At 35.7% G+C, this 27828-nt stretch overlaps 1 protein-coding gene and 1 long non-coding RNA gene across 5 annotated transcripts in view; one reads left to right on the top strand and one right to left on the bottom strand.

Moving 5' to 3' along the window:
* Positions 1 to 27828, top strand: part of LOC139149805 (uncharacterized) — a 151623-nt gene that overhangs the window by 3778 nt on the left and 120017 nt on the right. For all 3 annotated transcript variants that reach the window (XR_011556152.1, XR_011556150.1, XR_011556151.1), the window contains exons 2-3: positions 13794 to 13859; positions 19805 to 19857. This is a non-coding gene — a long non-coding RNA (uncharacterized lncRNA). The remainder of the gene's footprint in view (positions 1 to 13793; positions 13860 to 19804; positions 19858 to 27828) is intronic.
* LOC139149802 (1-phosphatidylinositol 4,5-bisphosphate phosphodiesterase beta-1-like) overlaps positions 6755 to 27828 on the bottom strand; it is a 159033-nt gene continuing 137959 nt past the window's right edge. For both annotated transcript variants that reach the window (XM_070721783.1, XM_070721784.1), the window contains 5 exons: positions 22882 to 23057; positions 19722 to 19817; positions 17300 to 17357; positions 14215 to 14301; positions 6755 to 13555 (listed from right to left, as the gene is read on the bottom strand). In XM_070721783.1, coding sequence (XP_070577884.1) covers positions 13163 to 13555; positions 14215 to 14301; positions 17300 to 17357; positions 19722 to 19817; positions 22882 to 23057 — 810 coding nt within the window. In that variant the 3' untranslated portion in view covers positions 6755 to 13162. The remainder of the gene's footprint in view (positions 13556 to 14214; positions 14302 to 17299; positions 17358 to 19721; positions 19818 to 22881; positions 23058 to 27828) is intronic.

Here is a 27828-nt window from a genome sequence, read left to right as displayed (position 1 = left end):
CTTACCTGAGGTAATGGCATAATGCTGTATATAAAATCTTTGCAGTGGGAAGTAAATTCATTGCGTCGTTCAAACTTATTGTAGACTCCCTAGAATATCGTCTATCAGCACAACAACAAACCTTCGGGGGATTTCGGGTCAAAATGAGTAACGATCGTAAAACTTCGGGATGTGAAAAATACGCTCGGGAAATGACATGTTTTTATCGATATCTCGCGATCCGCGCGCAGTCGCCACGTCAAATATCGACCGTTGGCATTTAAAAAATGTGTTTTAAAAATGTTACCAAGTGGGAGTGCCTCTTTAAGATATGAATAGGTTGCACCAAAAACTGAGGGATGGACCACCCCTAAAAATCCCCTTGTGGCGAACCCTGGATCCCAGGGATGATCTGATGTAAGTTCATTCAAATTATGGTGACATCTGCAAATTAGTATTTTTAAGGTCAGTTTTACCATTGTCTGCCAACAAATTTGAAATATTTATTTCTTTAAAACTGCTGTTATGACAGCCTTGATATTCAGTGTGCAGGTTTGTAGGGATACTTTTGTATGTTGAAACTCTGATGAAATTTGCAATGTTTGTGAAGAATTTCAAAAATTATTGATCAAGAAAGTAATAAACAATCCTGACTGGTTATATGATATGCTGAGTGATCCCATCCTTTGTCTTTCCTTTCCTCCAATGAACTATTGATCAAGGAATTAATAAAAATTCCTGACTGGTTATATGATATGCTGACCAATCCCATCCTTTGTCTTTCCTTTCCTCCAATGAAGAAACACAGTTTAATATATCATTCTGTTGTGTAAATAAATTGTCAGTGACACATTTATTCAATGCACTTAATACATAATAGATCACGTTTCAATTTGAAATATCTCTGTTATAACAGCAGCCGTTCTATATTGTATTTCTATAGTTTTTTATTAGTTCTGTGATAAGCACATGCATGTACAATATAATGTTCTTCATGAGTAATACCCTCACGGGCAACCATAGTAGTCCATCTCCCTTTTAAAATGAAAGGTCAGTCAGCTACTTGTCATCATATACACCATTACAATATCACAGGAAGGCAATTTTTCAGTTTTCCTGACTACTTACTGCCCTACCCATTGTAATCATTTCATTAAGTGGTCACATGGTATTAAAGTGCAGTCTCCCATGTAATGAAGGTTATCAGCATTGCTAATCAAGTCCCATTTGCCAAAGAGCTTTTCTTTTAAGTCACATTTTGCAGTTCGTGTCATTGAAATATTAACAATTACAAATGAGATTGAATTTCATAAAGATGCCTTGTGTCGTCTGTCCAGAATCAAGCTGCTAACTTTATCGGCTGACTTGCAGCATGTTATATCTGATTGGTCAATTGTTACTATTCACAGCCACTTGGGGAGTTTATTTTGTATTATTCAATTATAATGGTAAGATTTTGCCTTCCAATTGGATAACCGCTTCAAAACTGCTGCAAGTCAGCCCAATTTTATGGTCATTAAAGAATTAGTCCAGGACCGCTTTCCTCTGGTATGGTATACGCTACACTTCCACTGAAACCTACAGATCTAGGTTTCGGTGGAAGCATAGTGTATACCATGACTGAGGAGAGGTCCTAGACTATTGAAGAAGTTTCTTTTTAGGGATGACGACAACACTTGTAGATCAAGCTCTGTGCTTGCATCTGTCCATCAACACACATAAATCATACATACCTGTGTCAGTTTCTTTCAAACTTGGCACAAGGGTAAAACACTTGCATACTTATGCTCATCAGTTTTTTTTTTGATGCAATCAAATATGGCCACCACTTTGACTTACATGCCCATAGAATTATTTCATGGTATAATCCAATATGGTGGCCTGGTGGCTTTTTTTTTTCAGCTTTTACATGCTTAGAGCCATAAAACAGACATGTCGTGACCTTTCTCTATTTCAAATTGGCTCAAGTACAATATACCATGACATATCCTATCCGGGAAACTGAAGACTGGGCTCTGTCCATCAGACGGTCTACACAGATATTGCAGATATGCCCAGGTCAATTTCTTTGGGTACAAGAATAAAACATACACTATGCCATACATGTATGCACATCAATTATTTTTTGATACGATCCATTATGGCCATGGAGCAGCCATTTGATTCCATTTTTTCATGTCTAAAGCTAATAGTCAGATATACCTTGACTGATTTATTTTAAACTTTGCACAACGACAATACACTGTGACTTACATTTGCACACAGAATTATGTCATATAGAATTATTTCATGATACGATCTACGAGGACACTTTGTTCTGATTTTTATAGCTCAAGCCATTACACAGATATGTCATGACTGTTTTCTTTGAAGTCTGCCACAAGGACAAAGTACCATGACACACATATACCGGTGCATGTCTAATTTGAGCAATATGAGCCAATATGGTCACGAGGTAACATGCTGACTTACACATGCATGTCAAATTTCTTTGTGATACAATCTAATATGGCTGCCAAGTGGCCATTTTGTTCTGACCAATTCATACCAACTCTCATAACATATCGCCACATCTATAACCTAACCAGTACATGAATTTAGCGACGCTAACTCCATTCATACTTGGTACATCAATCTATATATATATATATAATATATATATATATATATATATATATATATATATATATATATATATATATATATATATATATATATATATATATATATATAGAAGTATACAGATGTCCTCGAGGGAAATTACAGTGCTCAATGCATTTATTTATTATATATATATATATATATATATATATATATATATATATATATACACACACACACACATGAATACAAGGCTAATACTTTCTCAGCCATTTTCCAGATACTGACTGCTTCGACTAATTTCACTTCACCATGATTTCCCTCAGTGGTTTCCAAAGGGACTATGTCATTTACAATGACGTGTTCGGTTTATATCTGTTTCATGTTGATTTTGAGTAACATTTAGTTCTTCTGAGTGAGTAACACATTAAAGGTAGAGGAGGCTCCTCTTGTACAGGCGTGTTACTGCATGTATAACTGTAGAGTACAGTTTTGAGAATTGAAATTCCAATGAATTGGCAAATTGTGTATATCTACACACATTCCCATTCATATAATAGGGCTGATTCCAAATTGACATCATAGTTCCATTATTAGTATGCAAACCTGAACATTTCTCTGAAACTTCTGACAAGATGTAGAAGTTGCAAGGACAGAAATGACCGAGGTGGCTGCCAACAAAAAGTTGGATGAATAAAGTTTAAAATTGTGTCAACGTATCAGCAGTGGTGAACAAAGACAGAAAATATGTCATACTTCAAAATTGACATCTTTGCCTTTGAAATATTAATTCCAGCTCTCAGGGTGAGAATGTTTATCAGCAAACAGAAACAGACTGCCTCTGGTATCTTTTCTGTATCTGCGGCAGACACATGCACAGCCTGGTAATGTACACAAATTCTGTGTGATTGTGTATCATCTGGCTGATGTTTCAAGGGAAATGCATACATATAGTATTTGAACATTAATATTTACTGTCATTTACCATGTTGAATATGTCAATGTCGGAGGAGGCATTGTTTACACAATGCGAAAAGAACTGCACTGAAATATATATTTGTCTTTCAAACTAAACTTTGCAAAGATTAAAATTGGGTTGGAATAAAGCATCAGCGACAATTGATAGGTTTATTTTTTGTGTCTTGTAATGGATAGTTATGATTTTCCCATTTCTTCTCAGAATATATGAAGTTTTGTGCACAGATTGTGGAAAATCGTTTTCCAAAAGATGGTGTGAACTTTTTCTACCTAACCCTTTGAATGCCAAAGTCAATTTTTGCCATAACCCCTTTAATTTTTCAGATTTCCCCCAAAATTTGATAAAAAAATAAAGTCACTGAAAAGAGATGCCTATTTGTACAGAAAAAATCATACAATTTGGTGATTCAGAAGTACGTGTTGCATTAAAATTATGGTGGGAAAAATTACAGCACTCAAAAGGGTTAATTTTCACAGTTATCTAGCTAGCATGAAGCATATCTACAAAAATAAAGTGCCTCATCCTTCAAGCTTCAATCCATTATTCTTGAAGATATATAATACACATTTAAAGTGTTTAAAATAATCTCTTGGGATTTTTTGTAGGTTACAGTATATTTGATCACATGAAATTTTTCACTCTTCTATCAGTTTCAAATTAATGCATGTGGATGAAATGCTTAAGACATGAAGAAGCCTTTACATTATCAGATGTTGATTAAAACCATCTTCCAATTTCCACAGTAAGTTTAATAGATTTAGATTTCCATTCTTAGCTCTTAATCCGCTGAGAACTGCTCAGTTGTAGATGCTCCAGTGTTTATCAAATCCAATTTTCTTCTTATCTTTGATGCACCTTTTCTCAGTCTAGCTGATAATTTGATAAGAAGTATAGCCATCTAGGGCCTTGAGGAATGTTTTGCAGAAAAAAGGAAATTAAATCGTGATACTGACATCAAAAGTGAACGTAATTGTGCTGGGATGACCCAAAATTGCTACCTATCTCTGTTCAAACATTGATTGGTAAGAGTATGATGTCTGCCCTCAAAGCTGAATTTGTAATTGTGGCAAGGTATGTCAGATTTCAAAACCTCCAAGACAATGTGCATGTCCTCGTAGTGTACTGAATACAGATTTTGATGGAACATACATAATATTCATTGCTCATAAACTGTCCTACTTTGCGAATGAAGCATTGTGGGTAAATGGATCATTCAGTGCTTTCTCAATGATGTTCTACATTGTCACGTACTGTCAGCACCATCCAAAAAGAACATGAATTATCTTTGGTCCTGGTCAATATCAAGGAGATGGCATGGTGAGTGAACTGTGAAATCTTGAATTTGCAGAAAACTCACAGGTGCTCTTCTCGGTACTGCTGCCACAAAGTATTCTATGAATACCATAGAGATTGTGTGTAAAGTGGAAATAAGATGAGCTATTTTCTCATAGTCAGCCTAAAGGATGGTGTGTTTGATACAGTTTGCAGTCATTTTCTTTCACTTTTATTGATTAATAAATCTTGACAAGCATCCCATTATAATTCCAATTCAATAGATGCAATCAGCTTAACTAATCCATTAATAAAGTTTTTTTTTATTGATAGCACCGGGAATAATTAATGACATTTTCTGTGAACATTTTGATGGCCTGTTACACTCTGATCAAAAAGAAATTTGCCCATAAATATACTGTCTTGTGGAAATCTTTCCACTGTTCTAAGTGTAAAGTAATTATTGTTATTTGACAATTAATGCCACCTTCTCACTATTCTGGCATTTAAACTTTTTGTTCCAATGGACCGTTTGCTCCCAAAATTTCACCTAAAGTGACTTGCGTTTTTTGGAAAAATGAAGTCTCGAACTTGCTTGGTCATTCTTTGGCTAATAAATATTTCTTTTTGCCTGTGTCAAGGGTACATTGGATGTTTGATCTCTGTACCTTCTGATTTTGATACCTTCTGTACCCTCTGAGGCGCCTCGAACCATGCTTGATAGGATATATACTGCATAGCAGTGTAATACCCTGATCCCCAAGGCCTGATCCAATGCAGAACCATTGTTGTATCAAAAGGCACTTTAACCCTTTCGCCACCATGGTTTGGCCCACACCTATTGTTATCAATGGTGATTGTGGACCTGATTACAGGGAATTGGGGGTGAACAGGTTAAATTACTCCAATCACTAACAGAAAATATGACACACTGTGACGCATCTTATGTTTTGTAGTTTTTCATGTGAATATCAATTTGGTGGTGTTCAGGTACAAAGTTGCACTGTTCATGGCAAACACTTTAATTGACAAATTTGAAATATCTGTACACTAACCATGGTAGTTGAACTTTTTTGTTAAACTTAATTTTTCGTTCATGCATGCAGTAATTTGTACCACAGCAACGAAGGCTACAATGCAGATTAGGTCTTTTAAAATGTAAATAGAACACCGTACCGTACAGCACAGTATTCTGTAACAGTACAGTACTGTTCAATCTATAAATGGAAAGTGACCGTAGACTAAATACATGTAGTATTCTGACTGTCTTGCACTTTTCTATATGCTATTTGTGTTTTGTGCAGAAAGACACGTCAGTTATACACATGTAAATATTCATATCAACTAATTCTGTATAGAAAAGACTATCATCAGAGTCCTGAATATCCATGGAAACCAGTTCTGTACTTGGACTGGGACTGAAAATTTTGACTTGAAATCCAACGCTATATGTTTTACAACAATTACTAGTAGAACTGGTATTTCTGAAATAAATAATAGCAAGTGAGGACTTTTTGAAACAATGATAGATGAATCATGCTGACTTTAGCAGGAAAGCACTTTTCACTGCGTTTGAGAACCGTTTTGGTAAAGGTGGCAAATAATGGTAAAGAAATCCAGTTTCACCAAAATTATGAAAATGTTAATGAAAGAATGTACATTTTTAGCTTAATAAGTGTTTTTCTGCAATTCTACTGAGAAATGAGTCTCTGATGTGTTGGCAAATTATTATAAAGGTCTAATATTTTTGATACCAAGAAAATCACAAAATTGGGTTTCTATATGTCACGTTCATTGAAGTTTCTATGCCAGATATAGCAGCAGACAGTTTTTTTGTTTACAGAAGTTTAATGATGCTCTTAAGAAATATGTAATTGGCCAGCCAAGAACCATTAATAATATCTTGCAACCATTTTTTGCAACAAGTGTGTTTATTCAAAGCAAACAGCTCTTACAAGTGGTATTTGACATTTAATAAATATATATGATATATATGAATATAATGTATTAGAAAACAAAACTTTGTCAAACACATATAAAATTTCCAAGGCACTTTACAGCAAAAATTTCAATAAAACATGTGAAACATTGATACATAAAACAAAAGTCTGTTGTCTGACAAATACAGGCTATATTCTACAATCTGTTCAATCTTTTGTTAAATTTTCATAATTTTCATAATTCTGATTTAACACTTTCTTATGACATTGCGAAAATAGAGGGTACATTTACAACCAAGAACATTCTTGTTATAAGTAATTTAGGGAAAGCTTCCTTTATGTAAATTATTCTTGAAATTCATCTGTAATACTGTGAATGACAATGCTGCTAGAGAAGTTATTTCAAGGTGGCCACCATATCTTAACTAAAACTTTCCTCATATTTATTGATACAAAATGGTGGTGGTGTACAATGTATTTTTACTTTAAATTACTTGATACCCTGTTTCTGTGTGACTGAATTATCAGCGAATGTTTTCACCATTTTTCTTGAAGTCAAATTCTGTGTGGCATTGACCATTATTAGAGAAGTTATGCCCTTCGAGTTGTCATGGATTTTACAGAACTTAAGTGCTAATACAGCACAATGTCATACACCATGTCATTTTCACATACAGAAGTTTAGCAGTCTGTAATATGCTGTCAAACTTTGTCAAAACATTCATGGCAATACAACTGCTTCCTGTCAAGCAGTCTAGTCTTGGTAGAATCAGTAAGAAATACCGTAGTAAAATTGTTTCCTATGTCCTTGTTACCGTACAAAAGTCGGTACATCAAAATTTTGCCATGTGGTGTGCGTTGAAAATACCAAAACGGTTACCCAGCAAGTACAATCCTCAGAAAATTTCACAGGAATAAAAGTTGTCATGTTTGGTAGTTCAAAAGTTGGTTTTCACAATCCCTCATCCCTGAATTATTCTGTTCGGTGAATCCGACACTCCCAAATCATTTGTACAAAAAATGACATGAATATATAATATTCTTGCCTCTGAAGACATATTACGCTATTCATATCTAGAAAATATTGACATTCGTGATTTGTCAATTGCCCTTTTTCTAATTTGTAAATGTTATCAGGTTGGAGGTTGCCTATAGACACATGGTTGATAGTAAATTGTATCACACAGAAATATTCACCACTTAAAATTTACGAAATGTGCTAATCTTGTGTCACTGTACGTATTTAACTCTGACATGATATACTGTGCTGTATGGGTTAGTATTAAAGTTCTGCGGTCTAAGATCTGGGACCAGCAATAATATGCTAAGGACTTGTGAATTTATCATTCCATTTCAGTCTATCCGGTGAATTCAAACGCTATTAAGATAAAGAAATAGTGTCGACAGGCCTTTTAAAACTAGACTGAAGGACAGGACCACCTGACACTAGTCTGGATACCACCCGTGGTACCGTGCTGAGGGTCTAATGTTCTGGGGTGAAAACCCCCATCTGTGTATCTTACCTGTGAAAATAGTTTTTGTATTGAAAGACTCTGAAACACTGCAATTCTTTCAACTTGAAGCCTTCAATATATAATTAAAGGGATACAATCATCGGAACTGTACTCAAAGGTCTTATGGGACCCATAATAAACACTGTATCCAAGGTATGATGGTGATTGATGAAACTTAAAACAAGTCTTTCATAGTCTAAACCATATAATTTAAATGTCGCAGGTATGATGATGAGGTGCATCTAGATATTACGCACGAAATACATTGTTTGTAAACAAGAAACTTGTACAAATGCAGTTCTGATGACGGATTTCCTTTAAGTGTTTACTAATGCATCAGATTTACTTTGAGATTTAATTGAAAGTGATATCCGATAAAACAGTAAGAACTTTAGTTGAGGGATATGTAGATGATGACCCAGAAAGTTTCAGTTGAATCAGTTTACAGTTCAACAATGGATATATTGCTAGCTCAATAATAGGTGCGATATAACTGTAGATATAACTCTGTATTAACCCTGACATGGTTCTACGGTACATTGTGACTTATTACCACCATTCTGCCCACTCATTCCAAGGATTCAGTATAAGTTACAAATTTTAAGAAATTTGTGACACTGACCTAAAAGTGCGTGATAAATGTAAGCATTGGAATCAGTGAGTAAATCCATCGATCTGAGGTCATAGGTCACCCAACTTTTCAGTGCACTTCTCTATGGCAGCAACAGTGTGTGGCAAACCTGGACATAACAGCTAGGGCTATCAGCACCACCACTGAATGTACCTTTCCAAACTGGTGCTTGGACAACCAAAACTGGACTTGCACACCCCTAAACAATCAAACTCTTGTGCTCTGCGGCTTTGTATTATCTGTTGATAATACTGAGCAGAATGCAGTGTTAGAATTGTCACAATGTATCTGATACAATAGTTGGTAACCATGCAACCATATGAAATATATGAAGCGAGACTAATGAGTCAACTAATTGCTCAGACTGCATGGGAAGAGAAATAAGAATATCCTCTGATAATGACAAGCATGGCAAATTAACCCATGGGTGACAAATATTTTTGTGTAGCTTATTTTGAATAAGCAGATATAGATATACCCCAGTATATTTCAGGATTGAAAAACTAAGCTACAATTGGAAGTGTGGTACCTAATATGGTAAAGTAATATTGTTTTCTATGGCAGGGTTGAATGTTTGTAGGATAAACGGGGATGGGATGTGTGATACTGTTCAAGAGTATTACAATAGAGTCTTCTTTGTTATAGCAGGAAACAATAGAGTATATGGCAACGCTTTCTAGAAAGACAACACACAAGGCCAATAGAGGCAAGTACATGTGGACATGTGGATAAACAATATGTAATAACGTTCACAGAAAATACAGACACCTGGTATTCAAAATACAAACATCAGAAAAATAAGTATTCGCTTTGAAATCTTCAATGATAGACTGTAAATATCATACAAACAACAAAAATGCAAGGAAAACGTAACATTTACTCATTAAGATACTGATTAACCAAGAATAGTTTATTTCCATGTACATATCCTGAAAAAACTTTTTTTCATTCAATGATTTTCACAAAGCGAAATACACTTTGTACTGGTATTTTCTTTACCTTTGAACTGTTTTAAAGGAAAATTAAAAATAAACAAAATGTGAACCTCTGCATGAAACACTGAGTGTCCATCTTCTTATAAAACTCGATGATCATCTGGGCCAGATGTCAAATCGGTCAAACCTACTGAATTATGACCTTTAACTTTGCTGCCACTTTTTCCAATCTGGGGGCGTGTCCGTACAGAAAAGACTGCCATGTATCTTGTAAATCTAAAAGTGGTCATATTCTGTTGTTTTGTAATAGGATGAAGCAGTAAGTGGGCACTGAACTGATCATCCACAGTCCCTCACGATTTTTCACACCCATGCAACTTTTTTTATAATCACTTCCTGTGCAATAGGATCACATTTTCTATTTTGTCAGACAGAGTAAATATATGTTACAAGTAGCTGAAGCAACTTTTCCAGTTTTCTATATGTCAAATTAAAATGCTTCTTAATTAAATTATTGTGAACTGGGAAACCGGTATGGGAAATTTGAGAAATGTTTCAAAAACAATTAAATAGTACAACATCGAAAGTGTCTTAAATTCTCTCATTTCCAGTAAGTCTACCAATTCCTGTGCTTGTAGGTGTTTTCAGGATCTAATACTAGAAATATTGCACATTAAAATATAAACTTGATATGCATAATTTGAGCACCACTTCTGTATCAAATGTCAAGAACTAACACCACTAGGTAGGATTTTAAAAACACAATTGTACATATAGGTATAAGATACATCCTATCTCTAAGTCGTAGTCTTCTTGATATGCTGCTCATAAAAACTAATATTCCTGTTTGCGGTTGCAAATGTGAGTATACACTGATTCATGTTTATATTGCCTTCTTGTAGTACCATGGCCATGAGAATTGAAAAATGTAAATTTTACTCATGGACTTGGATGTCAGCTAGTTATTTCATGACAGTCCAACGCAAGATATGAATTTCTTGACCTTGATTTGAAATTTAAGCAGATGGTTGAAAATTTCATGACAAATGGCTTTTCTTAGAGACACTACACATGAGAACATAGTAATATGATTCTTACAAAACACATCATGATACTGAACAATATCCGCTCATTTATTTTTTCACCAGACAACAAATTGTGCAAGGTGAAATACAGTACATTAAAAACATGTACAAAACAATGTATAAGCAGAAACTTTGGAGTTCTATTTGATCTTGTAGATGGCTGTTGCCTGTCATCTATTTTGTAGAAAATATTTTTATCTGAAATTCTGGATTTTTATAACAGTAATCAAGTTGCTGGCAAAGAATTGTGGAGTACCTGCAATCACGTTTGCAGAAGTATGTTATGTTGCAAAATTATCACAGTGTTTCTTTCGGTAAGATTTTTATCAGAGTTAGTACATATGCTTACTTCCTATGAAAAGTTTGAATTCTTTGGTAATGGTAACTTTGCCAATAATTGGCTTCTCGCAAGCATTATTATTGTCTGAGGATTGGGATACCTGTAATCTAGCTTATTATGATGTAAGTATTGTGTTCATCACTTTCTTACTTGTCTGAATAAGACAGGGCAGTGGTTGTCCTAAAGCTTCAAGTCTAAAGATGTCATTCAAGGTTATAATCGTCATTTAGCCATAAACTTGTGAATCCTTATAATTTTGAAATAACTGTGATGTATTTCAATTTGTTGAATACTTGATGACTGGTCTGATAAATACTCAAAAAAATAATCATAACAGATTTAGCGAAATGCATTGTATACAGCCAAGTATCTTCACTTGCCTTAAAGCTGTTGTAAATTCATTCAATATTTAAAAATTCAAACAATACTTGCTCAGTACACTGACATCATGTTCGATAAAAAAACTTTTCAGATTGTCACTCAGTTTTAACTCCCTGTGGACAAAGTCCAGGGGGACATACATTGGGCTCTGTCCATCTGTCCACTGTCCTCTACAAAACCTAGGGAACCTATCAAAATTATTCACTTTTGAGCATTGCACAGGCACATGTAAGTTAACCCCATCCAGTTCACTTGGAACACAAAGCCAGCTATCTTGCAAGATTACATGTGACGGTGCCCTCTACGACCATTTGACTTGAAAAAATGTCCCCCACTACTTGCATGATACTAGTCTCAGTTTCTATCCTGGGAGTTATATTTCACTACCAACATTGTCATCCTCTACAAAACCTGACCTCGCCTAAGTCTAACTAATTCAGTACACTTTTAACATATTTCATCAAGTAGTCATGAAAGATTGTATGTGATAATGCCCTTTGCAGCCATTTGTGTATTTGCTATGTTTAAATGAACACAAGACACTGTGACCACATGTCACCACTTCTATTCAAAGAGAAAAGGAACATTCTTCTGTCAATTTGGCACTTCTGGACTTGGAAACTGCATTTATAATCACATTTGTACACTTTCACTGTTGCACAATGACAAATTCAATTTGGTGGGGACTATGTCATTGACAATGACTTGTTTTATATTTCGGATGATACTGTCACTATCATTATCTTTGAGTGTCAGAAGTGGTTTCAAACTCTTGTTTCATTTTTCATTTCCATTCTTGATATTTGAAAACTAGTTTCATTCTCTTTGTTACAAACTTCCGCATCAAAGCATGTACAAAACAAGTCCTTCATGTAGTAAAATTACACACATGAACAGGTATGTTTCAAATGTTCAAGAGGAATTAATATAGTGTTGTTTTTTTGGCATTCAGGTATACATACTGTATGTAACATTTCGAAGGACTCAATACTGATTTGAAACAGCTTCCTTTCTAGCAAGATAAATCTTACATGAACTTTGAGGAAATAGCACTCTGTCTTGGATAACATGCAAGACATAATTTTGTTCATATTAAAGTGGCAGTGTCAACATTTTAAAGCTCACACATGATCACAACGACCACATTCATAACGTACACACAATAATAATTTGACATAAATAATTCTGCTTTAAAAACAAAAATCTATAACACGTAGGTGGTAGTTGTCTTATTCCATTATATCAATATAACTTGTAAATGAAGGTGCTGCTGACAGCTTACGTAGAACAGGCATAATGACACCATTAACTTTCCCATAGATTGAAAGGAAACAGTATACTGTAATGATTATATGTGTGATAGCTTTATGATTTCCCATCAGATTTTCATCATTTTAGGGTTAGACCTGCCTGGCAACCAATCCTTTAGAGGCTGTTAAATCCTTCAGTCTGTTGGCTAATTTGGTGGTTGATTTCTTAATGAATAATACAAATCCAAATTTCTGTCACATTGGCAACACTTCAATCTTATCCATATCGCCAGGTATGGAGCTGCCGGACATTCTGTACGCTGCCTTTCCATGCCCGATTGCTTGGACACCAGTTGCTCCAGTGTCCATAGAAGCTTCTGTTTGCTGCTCTTCATCTTTGGTGTAACTGTGTTGTTGTACTGTGCATGTCACTGTGTTGCCGGTTTCTTTCTCCTCATCATCTGAAAGTGCAGTCTGCTCTCCACTATCTGCAAATTTCTTATCAGTATCCTCCGCAATTGTAGCAGAAACCTCCTTTCTGATTTGGTTTTCTTTTGTTTTTGCCTCTGCATCCTCCCCTTCTTTTAAAGCTTCTTTATCCAAGTTTGCACAGCGCTTTTCAAATTCCTCCCCACACTCCTTTATCATCTACAAAATGGATGATAGCAATTGGAATTTCACATCTTTCTTTAGAGTAGAAATTTGTTTTTAATAAGAAATGTCTTCTGGACAAGCGTTGTGTCATGGTGCAGTAAAGACTAAAGTTATGTATGATTAGTGATTTTGTTTTTCTACATTTACATATGTTGGTTGCTAACATGAAATCTGAAGCAAACTGATTACCATGGTAACCAATTTAAATGATACGACTGTTATTTTATTACAGATTGTCATTGCATCATGGAATCATGTTCATCTTGCGGCGGGAAATATTGATTGAAAAATGATTCATGTGAGTGACAATCTTCTTTACTTTTAAATATTGCGTTGCCAAGAATCTTAAAGACTTTTTCACAGCCAGTAGTAATAGCCTGCTTTGATTTTAACATCTGATGTTATCAACTGTATTTTCTTAAGAAAATGAAAAATTAAGAAAAAAATATCAAAAAATACTTATTCACTGCAAATCTGAAGGCAAGAAATATGATCTGCCATATTCACTGTACAACTTTGATCCAGCCAAAATTGGTACACAATGGGAGATACGTGTACTTTCCCATTGATGTTTTTGGCTTGTGAATCACTTCATATAATAAACCTTTCAAACCTTTTCAAAAGGAATAGTTTTGATCAGTTTAATTCCTTACCAAATTTTCCTCGTGTGTAAGTTTTTCTTGCAAAGTCATCATTTTATTTTCAAGCTGTTTCCTCTTGCGTTCTTGGAATTCACTCAACTGTAAACAGTCAAATACAACAGCTCAGAGATGTTTTTACAACCATCATGTAAGTGTCATATTTGAGTTGGTCATTTTCTATCGGAAATTATTAACTTTAAACTATTGTGGTTGATATGTCATTTTCAGCTCACATTTGGTATATGCATATATACCAAAGATGGCTTATATGGTAGGTTGGTGGCGTCTGTACGTATGTATATATGTATGTATGTATGTATGTATATGTGCGGATATATGTCTGCCCACATCAAAAACTCATAAACTGCTGCACCTACCATCTTGGGATACAGGTGCCCCCAGGGGTGGAGATGTGAATTTGTTCAAATGAACATGTCAGTGTCAAAAATAGGTAAATGAGGTGAAAAAAAGGGAAAATCCTGGAAAAAAAGAAAATCCTGCAGCTGCAAATTCCCGGTTTTGGTCAAAAAAATCTTCTCTGAAAGTGCTCGTCCTATTGCCTTGAAACTTCGTTTACATGATCCTAGAAATGGCCTCTGTCAGATTAGTTCAAATTGTGGTGAAATTTCATGTTTGTATTGTTTGGGTAATTTTTCCCATTTTGGGTCAAAAAAATAATTTTCTCCCAAAGCTCTTGTCAAATTGCTTTGAAACTATATATCTTTCTCCTAAGGTTGTGTTCTGTCAGATGTGTAAAAATTGTGATGAAATTTGCGTATTTGTGTTTTTGAGGCAATTTTTTGCATTTTTGGTCAAAAATCATTTTCTCAGAATTAACTATTCTGATTGCTGTGAAACTTGGTACACATGTACCTAGAGGCAACCTTAATTGAGTGTCTTCAAATTTCATATTGGTATTTTTGGGACAATTTTCCCCATTTTTGGTCAAAAAAATAATTTTCTCTGAAATCGCTTGTCCTATTGCTTTGAAACTTGGTATGCATGTTCCCAGGGATAAACTTAGTTAAGTATACTCACTCTGGCCTGCCACATCAAAACAAATGTGAGCCCAGTATTTTTTGTGGATTTCATAAGATTTACATGATTGCTGAGAAATCCATCCACCCAACCAGAGTTTTAGGTAGTGTATGGCATGAAACATTATTACAGAGCTTGTCATTTGAGTTTGGAGTTTCATTGTTCAACACGCTGAGATTCTTGTATACCCTAAGCTTTAATGTTGAACACAAAAATACACCTGACAGAAATGCAACAATTTATCCTAAGACTCATATGTTTTCATTTTGTCATGTTGACAGAATGCTGCACAGTGCTGTTGCAACAAATTTTAGGTGCGCAATATTATAGAAATGAAGGGCGACGCCCTAACCATTAATGTTATATTGTGGGCAAGGGTGATAGGAAAGCCAATAATTAATGGGCAAGGCTTGCTGAGCCGGTTGATTGTGGTTTTCCTCTTGCCTGTGCCCATAAATGAACATTTATGTTTAGGGTAGAGTCTGTTATTTCCATTATATTATCAAAAGATCCAAGAAAACCGTGAAAATTTATGAAAATTTCCCATGCAAAAGACAACAGGCTGCAGAACTTGTATTACACCTGAACAGTGATGTGCTGCGCTGTATGCGAGCTCAGTGTAAAAACAGTACATGCGACATACTGTCACATGCGCAGTAAAAATTTTGCTAATCCAGAGATGTTTTTTTTGGAAAAAGTGTTTAACTTGGCCAACAATTGCACCATTTTATTTTGTGATTATGATCTTTTCACAAATCACTATTTATGTTATAGCCATAATGTTACAATGTTTATGACAATGTGAGTTGTATATATTATTATTCATATTCACAGGCATGTAAACAAACCATTACAGTCACGTGGTTCAGCCCAACCAATTAAATTGCGACGGACAGGGCATCGTAATATAATACCAGATAACGGTCATAACTGTCTGTTTCAACAGAAAAACAATGGTTTATCATCATACCTTCTTATATTTATTGTCTTGGAGTAATCCATCTAAAGAATGCACATTACAAAGGGAAGAATGTACAATGTACGTCTGTCCATGGAAAGGTAACCAGCAGTGATCTCAAGCAACTGATAGTTCGCGAAATATCAAGAGACTGGTAGTGATAAGGCAACTGCGCGAAATATCAAGAGACTGGTAGTGATAAGGCAACTGGTTTTGTAGATCATGTGTACAAACGGCTCAGAGAAATTTCGATTGGTAGCAACAGTATATTTATTGCAAGACCAATTCAGTAACTCCCTCTATAAACTATTGCAGTGGTCAACAATGAGTATCACTGGATGTTGACATTGACGAGCAGTCGCTCACAACTAATGAATTAGGAACACGCCTTGAGCTACACTTCTGCTTCAGTATACATGTATTTTTGGTCATTTCCTTAAAGGCTAGCTTCAATTTTTACAATTTTACAGTTCAATATGCTCAATAAAAAATGACTTATCCTTGACAAATACATCCCTTTATGTTCAAATGGGTGAACCTTCTGGTGTGGTTGACCACGGAGGCAGCACACGTACATTGTATGGTGTGAGCTACCTCCATGAGTCGACTGAGTCTGTGATGTTTTGAGCCAATTAGTCCCAAGAATCAGAAAAAAAAATGACTGTAATTGTCACTTTAAGAGGTAAAAGTTCTGCTACAGTGTTTTTCCTTTGAAACATTCCGCATTGTAAGAGCTTGTGTGGCGATTATCACATCCTTTGATGTTGTATGCCAGAGTAAAACAACTTGTACGTTACAGTCAAGAAATCCGTGTGTGCCATGCGAAACTCCAAACTCAAAAGACAAGTGCTGTTCTACATATTGTTTGTGAATTCTCAACTTTCATGACTTATTTCTTGCAGAATTTGTGATTCTGTATTATCATTATATTCAATAACAAACAAGAAGTTAAGAACTTGTATTTTCAATGTAACCTCACTGATATTTTTCATCAGTAACTTTTCACAGTTACTGTGTACAGTTAAAGTCATACTCTACATTTGTGACTGTAATGACCTAGATGAATTTTGATCTTTTCAAAAAAAGAAACATGAAACTTACAGTTTTTCTGGCGGTAACTGCTTGTGTGATGTGCTTCTGTTGAAATTCCCTTTTCAACCTGTCAAAAATCATTCACAAAAAATTGAACTTTAGGCGAATGTAATGTTTATCCTGTCCATGTAATACTCTCAACTGGGCGTTCATTTGAGGTCATACGATGATGCGTTTTCTCAAAAGATTCCCACACAAATGCCTAATGGCATGAAAAGAAGAATAGCGTTGATCGCCATTTCTTATTTAAGTCACACACATGACTTCGGAAGCTTCTGCTTGAAATTCGTACAAATTTTATTGTTGCATGTGTGGCAGCTTGTAGTCTGAGCCGTGAATTTATTGTGACCTTTAGTATCCTTTGTAACACTAGCAGGTTTTATTTTTGTCATTCTTTTTGGAAAATGTGGACAAATATTTATTTTTGCAACGATCAGTGCTATTATTGATGTACATTAACCTTAATTGGTATACATGTCAGACTGTCCATGACAGCTCAAATTCCATCTCAGCTTTCTTCTATTTGTTTACAGTGAGAAGATGCATTCCATTTACAATTGCATGATGACTGATAACCCCTTGCATAAAAACTACACTTACTGGGCTAAAAACATTTAAATACTGATTTAACATTGCCAACTAACGATTGGTTTCATCAGAGTATCTCCTTAGACTGATTACCATTCTCATGATTCTCCTAAAATCACAATTTTGTTCACAGTTCAACAATTCATATCGTGATTCAAAAAATTGTTAGGATGTCATTGTTAGTCCCCGGCGGGGACTTATAGATTGGGTCCCGTCTGTGCGTCCGTCCGTGCGTCCGTCCGTCCGTCCGTCCGTCATCAACAGTTTCTCAGACACTGCTGAACAAATTTCGTTCAAACTTGGCACAAAGGCATAGCACTATGACCTACAGATGCACTTCGATTTATTTTGTGATACGATCGAATTTGGCCGCGAGGCGGCCATTTTGTTGCGATTTTTCATGTCTTTGGACCACAACTCAGACATCCTTGAGCAGATTATGTTCAAACTTGGCACAAAGGCATAACACTATGGATGTCAAATAATTTTGCGATATAATCCAATATGGGCGCGAGGCAGCCATTTTGTTGCGATTTTTCGTGTCTTTGGACCATAAATCAGACATCCTTGAACAGATTCTGTTTAAACTTGGCACAAAGGCATAACACTATGGCCTACACATGCATGTTAAATTATATTGCGATACGATCCAATATGGGCGTGAGGCGGCCATTTTGTTGCGATTTTTCATGTCTATGGACCATAACTCAGACATTCTTGAACCAATTCTGTTCAAATTTGGCACAAAAGCAAAATAGTATGCCCTTCATATGAACACCAATTTATTTTGTGAAATGATCCAATATGGCTGACAGGTGGCCATTTTGTTTGCGATTTTTTCATGTCTTTGAACCGTAACTCAAACATCCTTGAACCGATTTTGTTCAAACTTGGCACAAGGGCAAAGCACGTACTATGGCATGCATATGCATGTATCAATTAACCTTGCGATAGGATCCAATATGGCTGCAGAACTGCCATTTTGTTGGAATTTTGCATGTCTTTGAAGCATAATTCAAAGGTCATTACACCCATTTTGCCCAAACTTGGCACAAAGATCAAGCACTATGGCATACATGTCAATTTACTTCGTGACATGTTCCAATATGGCTGCCAGATTGTAAATTTTTTTCCAATATCTCTGCCCGATGGTCATTTTTGGATTTTTTCATGTCTTTGAGGCTTAATCATATGCAAATATTCCTTAACCAATGTTGTTGAGACTTGGTACAAAGATAAAGTACCATGGCATACATATGCATGTCTACTAATTTTGTGCTATGATCCATATGGTCAAGAGACAGCCATTTGATTTCAATTTTGGTGTGATTTTTTTATGTCTTTGAAACTTAAACACAGGTCACTGTCCCTCGATGGACTGATTTTGTTCAAACGTGATACGAAGATAAAATACTATGGCTGCATTCTTGTGCACATTAAATTGTTTCATTATATGATCCGAAATGGCTGACGGCTGATTACAACAACATACCCAATCCCATAGCATTTCGAAAATTCCACCAAACCATGTGTATAGCATGTGCCGTCATGACACTAGAGGCAGTGAGGGCATCGTTATCTGTGATGTAATCAAAAGTTCCTTCAGTGGTCATTACCGGCAGAGATGAGTCATTTATTGAACGTTCCTCAGATTACTTCATTATGCAAGTCACAGGCCTGATGCACCCGTTGCATCAATGTCATTCCACAGCGACCTAGACCACAGCTACTTAGACACCAAAGATTATAACAAAATGGACAAGCGGGGACTGTGTCATCAACGATGACTTGTTTTCAATCAGTGGGGACTGAGCATACTTGCTGTATGTTACAAGGCACCCACCTTTGCAGTTCCTGCTTGTTTTTTATTCTCTTATTTAATGTTCTCATCTCCTCTCTGTTCTGGACGTACATCCTCTTCTGCAGCTCCGACTCTTCCCTGTGATGACAGATCAAGCAATGTGTGAAAAATATAGAAGGTAAGAAGGTCAACCCTAACTTCAACAGAAAAATACAGTTATTAAGTAATGTATGTAAACTTAAGAAAAAAATACCGCAATTATACGGTGTCGCTCAAATTTGATCAGAATTGGTATGGGTACCAAAGATCAACAATAAATGTTGTTTCTATCTGTGAGTGCAGGAAAATTCTACGTTGATGTTATGACAATGATTTCTGCACAGTACAACCAGAAAAACATCAAGAAATATTTAAACCAGAAAAACAAGAATGACAAAAGTAATTAAGGTCTGAAACTTTAGGTACTGAAGGTCAACTTTAGCAACATGCATAGCAGAAAGGCAGCTAGCCCCCCTTAGTTTGATCATAGACGGTCTTCCTCCCCTCTACTGACGGTCTTCCTCCCCTCTACTGTCTATGGTTTGAGCAGGTCTGTTAATATGTAACAGTTCATAAACAATGACAGGAAATGACTCAAGTCAGTGGAGTAAGCCTGTTTCAAGCCAGTTTCAGAATTTCGCTTTTTCTTACCTCATTTGCACATTTTTGACACTGATGTGTTCATTTGAACAAATTCACATCTCAACCCCTACATCTACCTGTACACCAAATACTGAGACGGTAGCTTTGGCGGTATGGGAGCCTTTGTGTGTGACGGACATACATCCGCACATACCAACAAATATACAGACGCCACTTAGACTCATCATATAAGCTCTTTTTGGTATTTATATATAAAACCAAATATGAGCTAAAAAATGGTTGAAATGTGTGAACTCAAAAATATTGAAGAGAATTTTTAATATCAAAGTGATGTATATAAAACTAAAAACCTGAAAATGGATTCATATACAGATATAAAAACCTAAACACTTGCGTCATATTAGATAGCAATGATACAGACCCACAAAATAGGATAAAATCATCTATATTGAAATAAGAAACATTAAAGGTATACCATATAGAATACATCATTGCAGGGGATGAGTCTCATCTCATATATTTTCCTTCCAGACATCTCCAACCTGTCATCAGATAAGATGTCTTTCTCAAAAGTCTTCTTTAAAACAACATCTCTGGTTTGCTCTAGTTCAAAGTTCATGTTTCGTATATTTCTTTTTATCACTTTAGCCCTTTCACCCCCAGTTCCCTGTATACAGGTCCAACTTAGCCATAGAAAACATTGGATTTGGGACAAACCATGGTGGTGAAAGGGTTAGAGACCTTCATTTCCCATAGTACAGCACACACCAATATGCCAAATGTCACTCTCGGTGAAGGTATGCAGACTTCTGAATTTTGAACCCGGACGAAATTACCAACTTACAAAATACATGTAGTATCATACTATGAAAGTCGTCAATTATAATTGTTACATTTGGATAGTTCTCAGGGTGATAATTTGGCATTGATAGCTGTTCCAACAAAAATGTAAAAATTGCCCTGAGCAAATTGTAGTGCACTTTATACATATATTGAATTCAAAGATCTGGTGTATTAGATTCTGTCTATGTTACCTACTGATGCAAGGGTACATGTAGCTTTCATGTGATTCCTGTGTGTTACGTAAGGTTCCCATGTCCCATAGTACAAAAATTTCTGTCAGATGTCCAAAACCAACCCCTGAAAGCTGTCAGCTTTTTGTAATCCATCATCCATTTCCTTTCTTTCTGTTCACTAGCAAACACTGCTGCACTTTCTAGACTATCTGGTCAAAGGCAAACTCAGAACCCATAAGCGCTCTTTTTGACTTACAGGGATGTTCAAATTGTGTAAATACAATTAAATATTGATTTTAGCTATCTTGTGGTCAAAAAACAGCACTTTTGATGGATCTAAAAGGGGAAGACCCAACTGTCATCTAACTGTATATGCATTTATGATACAGACAGCTTTATGTAAGACCCTATTCCAACTAACTCCAAAATATATTTGGTAATCACTGATCAGAAAATATTGCAACTGTTTTCCCTTCACGTCTCTCTGCCTTACATGCAATGTGCATTCAACTACAATTCCACTAAAAAATCCCAGATAATTATTTATCACTGTCAACTGCTAATCCTTATACTTTGCAGATACAACTGGCAGCATTGTCTCATACCATTTTGATAATTAATCACTGAAACTTTTTCTCATCAGGAAATTATGTCATTTAATTAGAAAATGTACAAAAGGGATTTTGATAGGGGTTGCATATTTTAATCTCCATACAGTATTTAATTTTGCACATGGTCTATTCGAGGAAATTTCATCAGGGAAACAGCATCCTTCACTTTTCATATCGTTAAACTGATATAACAACACAGTTGTCTCTACAGAACCTATCTTGCCCCAGCACTGTGTAAAACACATCAGTTGATATCAGTGTATGTTTATGTAAATTATTTTCATATTTCGAATATTTTTTGGCAAATATTTCAGCTCTTTGAGTGATAATAAAAAGTCAATTGGTAATTTAACTTCAAGGCGAAGACGGAATATTAGCTCTGTATCACAGGGTCGAAAAGGCATGCATTAAGGAAGTCACTTTTGACAGTAAATTCTGAACGGCAGTATCTCAGTAAGGTATTCCTAAAAACTGTCAGTATGAACACCAATTAGGTCAATATCTGATGCAATATTTGTTTCTGGTATTAAAGTAAGGGATATCATATGCATCCTTCCACTTAAAACAGTGAACTATCCACTACATGCAAACAGCAGTTGAATATTTGCATGAAAAGATATTTTTCCCATTTTAGATACTGCTTCACATGGTATTCTGGGATTTCAATTTGTCAGGTATGTGGTGCTGATTTCTGCTGTGACAGAGCTTAAATTGAAAAAGGCACCCATGTCATGCAAGTTGTTCAGTTTATGTAGATTGCCACAAGCTGGTAAATGTCATTATATTCCATTTGTATATAGTGCTTTGCTGTGTATTGGAGCAATCTTTCGCAGGATTTAAGAAATATTATGGTGATCACAAATGTTTTACTTAATAATATTCCTAAAACTTCACAAATAATGACGTGAAAAGTTACAAAAAAACCCAGTTTACCTTTTATGATATTTATCGAGTTCTCTTAGTTGAGCATCATGTGTGGATACCATAATATTTCTAAGCAGTTCATACTTCAAAGGAACATGTCTTTCCTTCATCTCCTTCTCAATTCTGTAATGGTCTCTATACATGGCAAGTAATGTTTCTGCATTCAACTCCCTCAGTTCATTGACCTGTTAACAGAATAAATAAGGACTACATTTCATCATTCTACATACTATTAGTTTAATATGATGAAGGAACGGTTGAGAGAAGGCCAAAGAAGAGGTTTAATTTTTGTCTAGGTGTACATTTATTTCAACTATGTACCTGAAAGCTTCCTCCCAAAACATAGTACGTGGAATTCAAACTCTGCCATTGCAGTGTTTAGTGAAAAAATAGTTTTTTAAATCAAACAAGAATGAAACAACCCCATGCCCTTTAGCATGACCTTTGATGTGTTTAAATTTCCAAATGTAATGTTTTGAAATGAATATTTTTTAAAACTCTGAATGCATGATGTGCTGGACCCGGAGAGGATTGAAGTTCAGAATTTCAGTGGAGAACTAACAGGTTCAAAATTTAAAGTGCCACCAGTAGCTGGAACATTTGATTTTCTGACTATTTTTGTTTTCAATGTCAACTGCAATTTCTTGTTTTACTCCCAAAAGTAACTCAAATGTGAACAATAACAGTGTATTTTACACATTCAGACACTGGCTATTTGAACTTGTTTTTATTTTTTTTTTGCGGGGGGAGGGAAGAACAAGAAATTGCATTGACATGTAAAACAAAATTATTGGAAGAATCAACAAAAATTATTAATGCCATATAATGTCCATTTTAAGTCATGTGAATAGGCTAGTCCTTAACACCAGAAGTATCTGTGTCTTTAAAAACGTGTTTTTGAGCGCTTAGAAGACAAAATTCCCACTATGTTATTTTAATGACTGAAACTGTAAAATTTACACATGTAATTAAATAAATGTCGTACAGTAACTGTCTTCTCTGTCATCCAAAGGAGTAAAACTGTACATCAGTTGCCTTTTTGATTGTCTAGTCAATTACTTCTCAAACAACCATTAGTTTCATTGGATAGTACATATTCATTATAATTTTCATTTGTTCCTCAGTATCCAGGAATGTCCACCGTCGTGTCATATTGATTCATTCTTTTGCAGTTTACTATCATTAATCTATGCAATTATTGGTGGCGTTATGTAGTGCCATCTGTTTCAGGCGCTGATGGCCACAAAGAGATAAATAATCATCAGTGTCGGAAAAAAATCCCATTAGGTTTGGCAGCATCTCTTTGAGTCATCTGATCAGTAAAAGGGATCATTCTAGAGGGCTTGTGGGTTCTGTACCTGGTATTAATAGCTACCCTAAATAAAAATTGTTGCCAAGGTTCTATCGATCCTAGAGTACAAAGGGAGTCAGTTTTTCTATTATCAAGCTGAAGAAAAAAAATTAAAAATTTAAGCATACTTGAAAAAAAAAGGAATTGTGAATTTGCTGCAAATGACCATTGAAAGCATAATGTCTTCTTTAATACCGTGAGAATAATTCAGTAGATAACTTGTGCTTTGGGCTCAGCAACATTATAATTTATGAACTGGAATTATAATCAACCAGCTGGTAAGTTTAATCTTCTGTACTTGGATTTTTCGATTCAGTGTATACATTTGATGAATGAACAGCCACAGTCTTTTCTTTGAGTGTAATTGCTTTGTCAACTGAAAGTTAATAATTATCCCTTTCATTCTTTTTGCAAAAAATAAATAATTGCAGTAGAATAGGAAAATAGGAGTTCCCATGGGTAAAAATTTATGACTTGATCTATCCATATAACTGCAATTAATTGAATCATTAATTTCACCGTCGATTATCATAATTTGTGAATGATTAGAGTGTCAGACTCTCTGCATCTTGGGATATTCCCACATGGGCAATGAATCATGGGATAGTTGAAACCTGCCAAAACAGATGAGGAGTTTTCAGTATCAGACAGTCTGCTTGTACTTAATTGCCACTTCTAATAGAACTATGCCACTTTCAGGAGACCAACTCACACACTATATCAATTATCAAAGCCCAACTTATGTGCATTTCATGCTGAATCCGGTAGCTAAAGTTGTGTTAAATTTCTGTACTTCTTGGGGAGAGAAGATGGGATCAGGAAAGTGATAAATATTTAAATTGATCAATTGAATTATTTGAGATTGAGGATTTTAGCTGGACGTCAATTTTTAATTGCACTGTTAATACCATTGTCGATTTTAAAAATCAATATTAATTGTACCTGTGAGCTTTGTAGGATTATAACATTAAGTTTTATTCATGATGTGTTGGCACATTCTGACTCTGATTAAGGATTAAAACGTTCAGTTATATTCATAATGTGTTGGCACATTCTGACTCTGATATTAGATACTGTATTATGAAAAGAAATACAGCACGAAGCAGGAAGACACTGTGGATGAATATCTTTTGTAATATTGTAATATACAATTTAATTTGTTCATGTGTTACATGCAGGTTTCCTGTTTTAGTTACCTATATTTCTCACAATATGTAACGTAATATGACATAAAACTGGTCCAATAATCATTTCCATTCAAGGTAATACATTACAAGGTAATACCATTGGACATTTGTGATTTACAAATATAAGTAGGACCATCCTGAACCACTGATAGTTAGTGGTGGTACCAGGTGTCCGGAATGGGTAAGCGTACCCTGCTAGCATGCTACACCCGTCAGGATTGTCCCAAAATTGTCTAAATATTGTATGAAATGATACAGGATATGAATCACTGTAATAAGTCAAAGTCGGGAATGCTGTCGCTAATCATTTGAGTGACCGAGGTGTCATATTTGGCCACAATGCCGTCATATTGACTGTAGAACTTTTTGAAAGTCCTAATGAGTCTTTTTGTTGTGTATCCCTGTCTCACTAATTTTGATGCCAATAAGCTGTCTCTCACTTGAAAATCAGCGTAGAAATCACAAGCCCTACAATACCTATGTACACACCATAAGCAGGTGCAGACGGAATATTACTTGACAAGTGGGGATAATTTATGATTTCAAAATCGAAAGCATCCCTTTTGTCATACAGCTTAGTGTGTAGCCCATTAGTACTCACTTGTTGGAATAGATCTGGTTCCTACCCTCTGTTGTTTATTTGATTTCCAACTCATCAGGATAAATATGATGTAAGTAATTTGATATGTCTGGATTGTCTAGACTAATCAGATCATCAATATATCTGTGCGTGTTGTTAAAACTCCTTGCAAGTTTTTTAGACCTGCTTTGCAGAGAGATTGAAGGAACTCTGTTTCATATGAATATAGAAATAAGTCAGCAAGAAGGGGTGAAATAGGATAGCACTCACAAGGTGTGATCTCAGAGGCAGCGCCTTGCAAGTTCATAAATGCAGTACAATTACAGTGACATGGCACCCTCAAATCGTTTTATGTAAAAGCAGATCCTTAGCATGAACTAGTTTTACCTGTTTCCTGTGGAATTAAGGGTATGGGAATGTGGTAAATTGATATACTTGTCATTACCCAACATCACCTGTTCTGTGTACAATATCACCAGTGTCAATCAATATTATTTGAACTGCATGCATCAGACGTACACTCAAGTTCAATATCTAATGTAGCTCAGATGACACACTAGACTCTCCACAGTCGCTGTGCCTTGTTTTGTGCGCGCCCACGTTACTGATGACGATGGGCCAGCATTCGCAGGCTACGCTGTGCAGCTGTGAGCACGCGCTGCCAGACTCAGCGACTGTCGGTTCTTGCAAGGATATGAATATTCATAAGGGTAGTGACGTCAAAAGAAACACCTCTCTAAATGGGCGGAGAGAATATATACTAGCAGCTGGTCGACCTATATATGCTGTGTGTTTTTAATTTTGATTTTTAATTTTATTTGGCTATGGTACTTGTCATTTTTTGTTTGATTAACGGATGTGTGGAGTTCTATAAAGTACCCGGATCGGGCAGAAATCCGACCGGTCGCTTGCAAGAACGTCCAGACCCTGGGATTCGCGTCGCGTCTCTGAAGGGCGCGCGCGTTTTCCAACAAGGAAGAACGCGAATCGCAGGGTCTCTGCCAGACTAATGACACACCTGCTCAGTGATACAACTTTAAGGTACACATGATATGGTAATACTGTCGCTTTTACATTACTGTATTCAAGTTGCTGTAAGAAGGTGTGCACTCAGCAAACAATTGAGGTGGTCAACACCACTGATAATTTGTTTTCACACTTGCTTTGAATGTAAAATTCATATGAAAATGTTCATATGAAAGAGAAAAGAGTCAAAAATACAACCTGACAAAGTGCGGCTACATTGTTTTTAAATCACTCTCAACACCATTTATGTCCAAGACCACAGTTATACTAGTTTGATAGACAAAATCATCAAACCTTTCCGTCTAGTGCATGGAACAAGTACGCCATGCAGATCAGACACACTGCAGACTGGCTGTGTTTCACAGATGTTCAGTAATCTCCTTAGTGAGTACCTCATTTTAATTTCACTTTCTCTAATTAGACTAAACTGCAACTGCTTTTGATCAGGAAAACCTAACAATATTTACCCTTTTGGGACCAGTTGTAGATTATTGAAGCGAATCTAGATGATAAATTATCAAATATCATTAGTTTCTCTGGTGACCTTTGATCAGGGCTTGTGTTTAATTGCTATCACTCCAACCTTTCACCTATACTTGCCTTTCTCACTGCTTTGATTACCAAATGTGTACTGTAACATCCAGCAGATATTTTACACTTTATTTTTTGTGTCTCTGTGAGTCAAGTTATCGAACACGTGAATGGACTGTTAGTGAGATGTGGAGGAATGTTGGGCCTTTTCCTGCTAAGTCCATGTTTCACCATCTGGTGAAGTTCGTTATAAAAAGTGAAGCACAATATGTCCCATTTGG

Source organism: Ptychodera flava, chromosome 14, assembly GCF_041260155.1.
Source record: "Ptychodera flava strain L36383 chromosome 14, AS_Pfla_20210202, whole genome shotgun sequence".
Classification (NCBI taxonomy): Eukaryota; Metazoa; Hemichordata; class Enteropneusta; family Ptychoderidae; genus Ptychodera; species Ptychodera flava.
Note: the sequence above shows the minus strand (reverse complement) of the source record. Positions and strands in the feature narration are given on the sequence as shown.